General features: G+C 58.1%; 1 protein-coding gene across 1 annotated transcript in view; it reads left to right on the forward strand.

Annotated features, from left to right (window-relative positions):
* PLCB2 (phospholipase C beta 2) overlaps positions 1-9,348 on the forward strand; it is a 20,130-nt gene that overhangs the window by 6,777 nt on the left and 4,005 nt on the right. The window contains 20 exon segments of the mRNA XM_006158700.3: positions 1-65; positions 1,832-1,932; positions 2,108-2,274; positions 2,361-2,507; positions 2,665-2,822; positions 3,064-3,146; positions 3,377-3,461; positions 4,029-4,191; positions 4,302-4,417; positions 4,534-4,630; positions 5,590-5,674; positions 5,811-5,935; positions 6,408-6,562; positions 7,059-7,223; positions 7,769-7,868; positions 8,340-8,444; positions 8,605-8,699; positions 8,840-8,915; positions 9,137-9,181; positions 9,294-9,319. The exon segment at positions 1-65 is cut by the window's left edge and continues 16 nt beyond it. Of these exon segments, the coding sequence (XP_006158762.1) occupies positions 1-65; positions 1,832-1,932; positions 2,108-2,274; positions 2,361-2,507; positions 2,665-2,822; positions 3,064-3,146; positions 3,377-3,461; positions 4,029-4,191; positions 4,302-4,417; positions 4,534-4,630; positions 5,590-5,674; positions 5,811-5,935; positions 6,408-6,562; positions 7,059-7,223; positions 7,769-7,868; positions 8,340-8,444; positions 8,605-8,699; positions 8,840-8,915; positions 9,137-9,181; positions 9,294-9,319 (2,159 nt within the window).

Here is a 9,348-nt window from a genome sequence, read left to right on the forward strand (position 1 = left end):
GGTTGCCTGCTGACCGCAAGCGGGTGGAAGCTGCTCTCAGCGCCTGCCACCTCCCGAAAGGCAAAGTGAGTGACTCCACAGCTCGGCTCTCACTTCCGCCTGAGCTGGTGCTACCGCCAGTCAGCACCTGGGCCAGGAATGGTGGTGGCTGGGGAGGGTGGACTCGGTATCACGGTCCCAATCAATAACCCTGAAAACCAGTTAACGTGAGAAGCCCTAGTTATTGGTACCCGGCACAGAGGTGGAACCAGGGCCAGGGGTAAGAGGACGTTCAGAGCAGGTGTCTGCACCTCCTGTGTCCAGATTGGAGGGCAGTGGTCAGTGCGTGCAGCACAAAAGGCATGCGGTCCCATTCTAGCCTTGGGGATGAAGTCGAGAGCAAAAGTTTCAGCCTGGAGGAGTGAGAGGGGGTCAGCAGGGTCCGAGGTGGCCTGCAGGGATCTGAAAGCTTTAGGAAAGGAATACTGCGGTGGGGCCTGGGGGACAGGAACAGAACCAAAGGTGGAGGCTGGCAGGACAGGCTTCACCTCAGTACAGGAAAGCCTTTTTTCCTTTCTTTTGAGTTAATTAATTATTATTATTATTATTTTGGAGAGATTTTTGCTATAGGGCACGTGCATTTGCTGGAGAGGGAGAGAGACAGAAAGCGAGAAATCATCCCCTAGGGGAGATTAGCCACGCCACAATCCTTCTCCATTCTCTTAGGGTTTTGGGCATGCACGCCATGCACCTGGCTTGAGTTTCAAGCTACCAGGTCCAGGACTAAAACTGGTTGGCCGCGTGGAAGTCCAACACTTCCTGCTGGCCTCATTAAGTAAATAATTTTAGATGACAAGTTATAAACAGGGTCACCTCATGAAGTCCCTCATATAAATTACAAATGGAGCCTTCAGGACAGGTTCAAGCCTGGCCAGGGGACTGGGTCTCAGCCCCTGTCCCCGCCTTGGCCAGTGTCCTCATAGACATTACAACCTGCACCCATCTGGCATTTTCTCCTGGGAAGAATTTGGACCATTATAAACAAATAAAACGAATACCTCTTCAATCGTGCAGTCACACAGCTTCCAGGAGGGACATTCCCCTCTTGGTCAGAGCTCTGCAGAGTCGGTGGCTCCTTCATGTGGTCACAGGGGCCCATGCCCCGTGGAGAGAGGGGAGAAGTAGACTTTGCCCTGTCCCTAAGCCAGACCACGTGCCTGCTGTCACACATGTCACCTTCCTTTCTCCTGCCACCTCACCACCCACAGGGAGATGTCCTCATCGCTCCACTCCTGTGCCCCAGCAGAGGCCACTGGCCCTCTTGTCTCAGAACGGCAGCGCTAGGGGCAGGGGGGCCTTGAAGAGACCCAGTCAGGCCCTTCTGCTCAGGCCTCTACTTGCACTGAGATCTTCCAACAAGAGCCTGAAAATCATCTAATGGGTTTTTGGGGGCATGAGATGCAAAAGCACAAAAATCCCTGAATACCATTCGTCTACTTAGCTGTTTCTAGTCCTACAGCTTTGCCTATTCTGGACGTTTTATGTAAATGCAGTCGTACAATATGTGGTCTTCAGTGTCGGGCTGTAGTCACTCAGCATTATGTGTCTGAGGCTCATCATATTGTAGCATGTGTCAGTACATGGGGGTCTTCACAGAGTTCATGGAAACTGTGTTGTTGTGACATTCATGTCAGAGCCAGACAGTATGCCTGCCCAGCACTCAGGCCCGTGACACGGAGGTGAGGGTGCCCCCGGTGCTCTGCTGTGTGCCTGGCGCCTCCCTTGCCCAGGGCTGGGCCTTCTTAGCACCGAGGAGGATGGAGCAGGGATGATGTAGTGATTGTTCCCCCAGAACGATGCCATCAATCCTGAGGACTTCCCAGAATCTGTCTACAAGAGTTTCCTCATGAACCTCTGTCCTCGGCCAGAAATAGACGAGATCTTTACTTCCTAGTGAGCTTCTGGGCTGAGCTGGGTTGGGCCGGGTTGGGCCTGAAAGGGGTGGTGGCTGGCAATCCCCCCACCTACCTGCCATACCAGGAATCAGGAGGCTTCACTGGAGAAGGCCTTTAGGCCAAGGCTTTAGGCCCAAGAGATACGGACCTGTGCTCCTGTCTCTGGCCTGCAGCCATTCTAAGGCCAAGCCCTACATGACCAAGGAGCACTTGACCAAATTCATCAACCAGAAACAGCGAGACTCAAGACTCAACTCCCTGCTGTTCCCGCCAGCACGGCCTGACCAGGTGCAAGGTCTCATCGACAAGTACGAGCCCAGTGGCATCAATGTGCAGAGGGGTGAGGACTAAGGGCACCCCTTTTCCCCTGGTTCTGTCCTGCCCTGGCAACTGTGCTGTAGCCCTGATGGCTTTCCCTTCCCCCAGGCCAGCTGTCACCTGAGGGCATGGTCTGGTTTCTCTGTGGGCCAGAGAACAGTGTGCTGGCCCAGGACAAGCTGCTACTCCACCACGACATGACGCAGCCCCTCAATCATTACTTCATCAACTCCTCACATAACACCTACCTGACAGGTGCGCCCTGGCAACTTCATTGCCGACCTCTCCTTTTGCAGATCCTGTTCTTGAATCCTCGGTAGGGGCTGCCAATCCTGGACCATGGTGGGGTGGGCTGCGAGAGGGCTGGCTGCCCTGGAGTGACACCCTGACCCTCACCCACCCTCTGGCTCAGCCGGCCAGTTCTCAGGCCTTTCCTCGGCGGAGATGTACCGCCAGGTGCTGCTGTCTGGCTGCCGTTGTGTGGAGCTGGACTGCTGGAAGGGGAAGCCCCCCGACGAGGAGCCCATCATCACCCACGGCTTCACCATGACCACAGACATCTTCTTCAAGGTGAGGCTGGAGTGTGGAGGCTGCAGAGTCAGGAGGGACGGCCCTGCTCGGAAGATTTGGGGGTTGAGGGAGTACAGCCAGAGGGAAGGATGGCTACAAGGCCTTGGACCAGAGTGAGGCCCAGGGACCAGCAGTGGTCACCCGGCTGCATGTGCATGCTGGGTCTGGAGAACAGGGAAAGGCGCTATGGGGAGGGGCACGTGTAGCACTGCCCTCTCCCCTGAGTCCCGTGCTCCTCCAGGAAGCCATCGAAGCTATTGCAGAGAGTGCCTTCAAGACCTCCCCCTATCCCGTCATCCTGTCCTTTGAAAACCACGTGGACTCGTATGTATCCAGGCCCGTTCAGCGTATTCTCCCTTCCCTGGCCTACACCTGCCCTCCTGCCCAAGTGTCCCCAGCTTCTGGCCATCCCCTCAGCTCTCTCCCAGGTCTCTGCACAATCTCCCTGGGAGCCCAGGTTCTCCTGCCTCCCCGCTCAGGGTCACCGAAAGCACGGAAGGGTGGATGGAGAGCTGGGCTGAGCTGCTGAGCCAGCCCCACCTCTGCTCCCTCAGACCCCGCCAGCAGGCTAAGATGGCTGAGTACTGCCGAACCATGTTTGGGGACATGCTCCTTACAGAGCCCCTGGAAAAGTTCCCAGTGAGTGGCCGTCACCGTGAGGCATCTGGGCCTGGGTGCTGGGGCCCTGGGTAGGGTGGAAGCCACGTTAGGGAGGGGGGATGTGGCCAGAGGATCCTGGGGCTCATTTGGGAGGATTGTGCGGCTGGGATCTGGTCATCCACCACTGTCAGGCACCAGAACTCAGGGTCTATTGGTGACAAAGACAGTCCCTGTTTGCAAGCTTCTTACCCTCCAGTGAGGAGATGAATAAGAAACAGGGCCATGACAGCCCCATAGTTGCTATGGAAATACCTAGGGAGTCCTCATCTGGTCCTATGGGATCAGGGAAGGCCTCCTCGAGGAAGCGATGGCTAAGCTGAAAGCTGAGGGGTAGGCTGGGTTTAGCATGGTCTGATGGGGAAGGGTGTTCCAGGCAGATGGAACAAGGGAGAGGGAACATCATGCTGAGCAATAGGGAGAAGTCTGACCAGGTGGGAGTTCGGTGCAGAGGTGAGTGGAGAGGAGCAGGCGGAGGGAGCGTGGCTCTGCCTTAGAAGCGAGTTTCCCCTGAAAGTAAGCAGGCCATGCCCTGTCCCCTCACCACAGCTGAAACCTGGAGTCCCGCTGCCCAGCCCAGAGGATCTCCGGGGCAAGATCCTCATCAAGAACAAGAAGAACCAGTTTTCTGGTCCAGCAGCCCCCAGCAAGGAGGCTGGGGGAGAGGCTGAGGGCAGCTGCCCACCCAGTGCCCCTGCCAGCGAGGACACAGGTGGGTCTGCGAGGACTGGCCGGGAGCCCCGGGAGCAGCTGGCATGGGAGAGGGTCCGGGCCTAGAGGAACCGGACTGTGAGCCAGTGCTGACACAGCCCTGTGTGGCAGTGTGGGCTGGCGAGGAAGGGACTGAGCCAGAGGAGGAGGAGGTAGACGAGGAGGAGGAGGAGGAAGAGTCAGGAAGCCTGGATGAAGAAGAGATAAAGAAGATGCAGTCGGACGAGGTGTGTGGGGATAGCCCAGGCCCTTCACCATCCTGGGCTGCAGAAACCTGTGTGTGGGGGGGTATTCCCCTGGGCTCTGTCCTCTCCGCCTCTTCACTCTCCTCTCACCTCCCCAGGGCACCGCGGGCCTAGAGGTGACAGCTTACGAGGAGATGTCCAGCCTAGTCAATTACATTCAGCCCACCAAGTTCATCTCCTTCGAGTTCTCTGCCCGTAAGTTGGCATGGGTAGTAGCGAGTGGAGGGTAGGCTAGATTCAGGAGAAGCTGGTCCTGACGCCAGAGTGGCTTGATGAGTGGGATCAGACTCTCCCCTTTCTCTGGACTTGGGGCCCTGGCTATAAATACCCAGCGGAGGAGTCAGACAAAGGGCACGTTTAAGTGGCAGTGGCTCCCAGTTTCCCGGCTCTGCACTGAGGAACTTGGCACTAAGCGGAATGCTCTGGAGTGTGTCGGTGTCAGGCAGGTCATTATGACGGCTACCTCAGCCAGCGTCCTGCAGGTTCTGTGGCTCTTGGGGCTGAACTGCACCTTGAGCTGGGCCACGTCCGGAAGCCCCAGTCCTGGGAGACGAGACTCCCCGGAGCAGGAGGCTGGGGGTAGAAAGCAGAGGAAGCAGAGCACCGCCCCCTCTCGTGCACATGCCACTATTTATTTACGCCACGTCTTTTTCCCAATTGAGCAGCTCTTCCTGCATACTCCCATGCACAACTGGGCCTTGGCATCATTGACTCCTCGTCCCTTCTCTGCAGCCTGGGCACACTCACAGCCTGGACCACCCTCGTACACTCCTCTCCCCTGTACATGTAGCCATAGCTTGCACTCAAGGCTCCTGCACACACTGCAGCTCACGCTCATACGGCGAACCTGCACAGCCTGTTCCAGACCCCTGGGCCCAGTCCAGCACGTTCCCCACACTCTCTGTGCCCATTCACGGCATGCAGCTCTCACTCTCCGGGACCATGGCACCCAGGCTGGTCTCACGTACACCCCCGTGAATAGACCCTTTACCCCCAGCATGCACCATCACCCCCATTTCTCCAGGCCTCTGTGGAAATGCTGAGTTGGAGGTGTCTCTATGCTGGAGGGAGCTGATCCAAAGGGGAGGGCAAGGCTAGGGGGGCAGGGAGGACAGCCTCATGTGGACACCCCTCCCACCTTTCTCCCCTTCCAGAGAAGAACCGAAGTTACGTCATCTCCTCCTTCACAGAGCTCAAGGCTTATGATCTGCTTTCCAAGGCCTCAGTGCAGTTTGTGGAGTATCCTTGAGGCTTCAATAGCCAAGGTCCTGCTAGGGTGGGGTTTTGGGGGAGCCTGGGGACAGGGCCCCAGGGTAGGCTGTTGGGTCCTCCTGGTACAGGCCGCCTTGGGCCAGGCTCCTATACTCAGGGACAGCTACAACAAGCGCCAGATGAGCCGCATCTACCCCAAGGGTACCCGCATGGACTCCTCCAACTACATGCCCCAGATGTTCTGGAATGCCGGATGCCAGATGGTCGCCCTGAACTTCCAGACAATGGGTAAGGGTGCTCGCCAGCCCTGACCCTCCCTCCTCCACCTCATCCCTGGGGGGCTGGGCTGTCCTGATGCTCGTTTGGGCCCTGGGAACATCCCTAGACATGCGAGCCCTGGGGGAAATCTGGAGATGAATGCATTAGCTTGCGCCCTGTGGCTCACACACGTGTGAGAATGTCCGTGGAGGTGCCAATGTGTGCGCACAGGCTCTGGCTACTCTGCCCAAGTGTGTCTGTGGGAACACCTGCTCTACCTGGCCCAGCTTCCACTCTGAACTTGCAGCCTGGTCACGGCGTCACTCCTCACTGACTGCAGGTCATGGATGTTCCTGAGTAACGAGACACCCCGAGGACACAACAAACCCTTGCCCTCATGGTTCACCCCCCACTTTAATTTTCTAGATAGAAAGGCTAAGAAACACAGAAAATAGAGACTCGGTCCAGACCTAGATCCTTGTGAGTGTCCTTATCCCCCTAGACCTGCCCATGCAACAGAACATGGCGCTGTTTGAGTTCAACGGGCAGAGTGGCTACCTCCTCAAGCATGAGTTCATGCGCCGTCCGGACAAGCAGTTCAATCCCTTCTCGGTGGACCGCATCGACGTGGTGGTGGCCACCACCCTTTCCATTACGGCAAGGACCTGGGGCAGGGAGAGCTGGGGTCTGCAGCAGAAGGGCACGGGAGTCCCCTCCAATCCCAACCCCCTCCCCAGATACTCTGAAAACTTTAGGCCCAGCCAGCTCGTGCAGGAGCAAGTTGCCTTGGAAACTGCCTCCTCCTCACAGCACTGAAGCTGCCTCTTAGTCCCCATGGAAACCAAGGGGAAGGGCTGAGGTTGGGCTGGGGGAGGGGAGAAGAGTGGGCAGAGTGGGGCAGCAGGAACCCCTGGCCCAGCGGGAAGGTGTTGTGGAAGCCCACCTCTTCCCTGAAGGCTGGCAGCATGCTAGTCCTCGAGCAGGGCTGTAACCCTTGAGCCACACAGCCTCCACTGGCTGCCAGAGCTGAGTGGGGATCTTCTCAATACCCGAGAGGGATGCTCCAGTTGGAGGGAGCCCGAAAACCCCCGTGCTTGGGGAAGTCTCAGGGGAGAGTGGGTCTGATGCTGGCCTCCATGGGCCCCCACCCCAGGTAATCTCTGGGCAGTTCCTGTCAGAACGCAGTGTACGCACCTATGTGGAAGTGGAGCTGTTTGGCCTTCCTGGGGACCCGAAGAGGCGCTATCGCACCAAGATGTCACCTAGTACGAACTCCATCAATCCTGTATGGAAAGAGGAGCCCTTTGTCTTCGAGAAGGTGGGGGCTAGGGTGGGGCAGGAGCTGGGGTCTTTGGAAGAAATAAACAAAGGAGTTCCTCGAACCCCCCCTCCCCTCACCCTGTGCCCTCCTGAGTTTCAAGAGTACCAAAACTATGTTTGCAGAAGTTTAGTGGGTGGGCAGTTGTGTGTGTACGTGTGTGTACATGTGTGTGTGCACGTCTGTACATGTTAGGACAAGGGGCAGAACTCCCAGTCTGGGGTTCAGGGACCATGGGATCACATCACGGAGGTCTTTTGCCCCCATGGGGTCCAGTTGGCGAAGCTCTGGGAGCACAGCCAGCCGGGTGCACAAGCATCTGAGGCCCTGGATCACCTCCAGCCCTTCTCCCCCAGCGGGGCCAGGCATGACGCGAGCTGTGAGGACCTCAGTGTGTGCGGCCTAGAGCCTGCCCTCTGTCTGTCCTCACCAAATCCAGGAACACCTGCCGTGTTCTTGCACTGGGCCGTGACTTCTAGAGCCAGGGAGCAGGCAGCGAGGCTCCCTTGCCCCTCCCCAGCCTGCCCCGTGTCCCTTCTCCCCAGATCTTGATGCCTGAGCTGGCCTCCCTCAGGGTGGCTGTCATGGAGGAAGGCAACAGGTTCCTCGGACACCGCATCATCCCCATCAATGCCCTCAGTTCCGGTAAGGAGGGGGTTCCTCCCTGCTCCCAGGTCCGCCTCAGGAGCCCGTGTAGAGGGTGAGGCATTCCAGACCAGACCCTAAGGCCTTTCCGAACCCCCTCTCTCGTTCTCGGCTTGCTCGGGACTGGGGCAGGAATGGGACCTCTCCAGGAACCTGCTGGTATTGGGAACTCTGCCCACCTAACAGGATGTCTGTAATTTGTCTGGAACTGCAGGGACAGCTTCCCCAGTAGCCAACATTATGGACACTTAGAATGTGCTCAGGGCTTCTGACACGTTCTCATTTAATCCTCACAATAACCACACGAGGCAGACGCTGTGATCCTCACTTCACACATGAGGAGTCTCAGAGTTAAAGTTATCCGCCCAAGGTCACCCGGTTGGCTGCTCTCTCGGTACCGGTCTCTGTGCAGTGCTGGCAGGAACGGCCCTGCTCACCGCTCATCCTCCACTCACTGGTCGCATCCCGCAGGGTACCACCACCTGTGCTTGCACAGCGAGAGCAACATGCCCCTCACCATGCCCGCGCTCTTTGTCTTCCTGGAGATGAAGGACTATGTACCTGACACCTGGGCAGGTGGGAAGCCCATGGCATGCTGGGAGTTTCGGGCTGTTCTTCCCTCCCCCTCCCCAGGCCAGCCTCCAGAGTCTGGCATCATTGGGGTGGGCGAGCACAAGGGAGGTTTCCAGGTAGGTCTACATAACACCAGGCTGGTCACATCACCCTGTGCACCCAGATCTCACCGTGGCCCTGGCCAACCCCATCAAGTTCTTCAGTGCCCATGATAAGAAGTCGGTGAAGCTCAAGGAAGCCATGGGCGGTCTCCCTGAGGTCTGTGTGGCCTGAACCACTCTAGGCAGGAGCTTTACCCTTTGCCGAAGGGTGGGGGTGGGGTGAGAGGGGCAGGGGGAGTCCCTGCTCTGCGAGAGAGGGCCCTTAGAGCCACCTCCTAACCTGCTCTCCCTACACAGAAGCCCTTCTCACCCAGGAGCCCAGTTCTGGACCAGGTCAATGGGGCACTGGCCCCGATGAGTAATGGGTCAGCAGGTAAGCCCTTTGGGGTCTGCCCACTTACTGCAAGGACCTCCAACCTCCTGGCTGCACCCATGGGCACAGCACCAGAGGGGACAGCTGTGTCTAAAACCTCAGCAGTGTCAAAGTGCCCTGCAGAGGGTTCATACACCCACCCTGGGCCTTCGGGGAGCGGGGAGGAGCCTGAATCAAGGGGCTCCCAGGGCACTTGCCAGCCCATCCTGTGGCTCTTGCAGCAGCTGGGGCCAAGGCCAAGGAGGAGGCCACAAAAAAAACTGACGGTAAGGCCTGCTGGGCCCGGATGATCTTGAATGAGCTTGGAGGGTCTGGTACTCCTGGTGGGTGGAGAGGCGGGCGGCCCGGCGGCGATGCACCTCACCCTGGCGTCCATAGAGCCACGGACCGCCAGCCTGCAGGAGGTGCGGGAGGTGAAGGCAGGGCGGGAGCT

Source organism: Tupaia chinensis, unplaced genomic scaffold (assembly GCF_000334495.1).
Source record: "Tupaia chinensis unplaced genomic scaffold, TupChi_1.0 Scaffold000605_1, whole genome shotgun sequence".
NCBI classification, from domain to species: domain Eukaryota; kingdom Metazoa; phylum Chordata; class Mammalia; order Scandentia; family Tupaiidae; genus Tupaia; species Tupaia belangeri.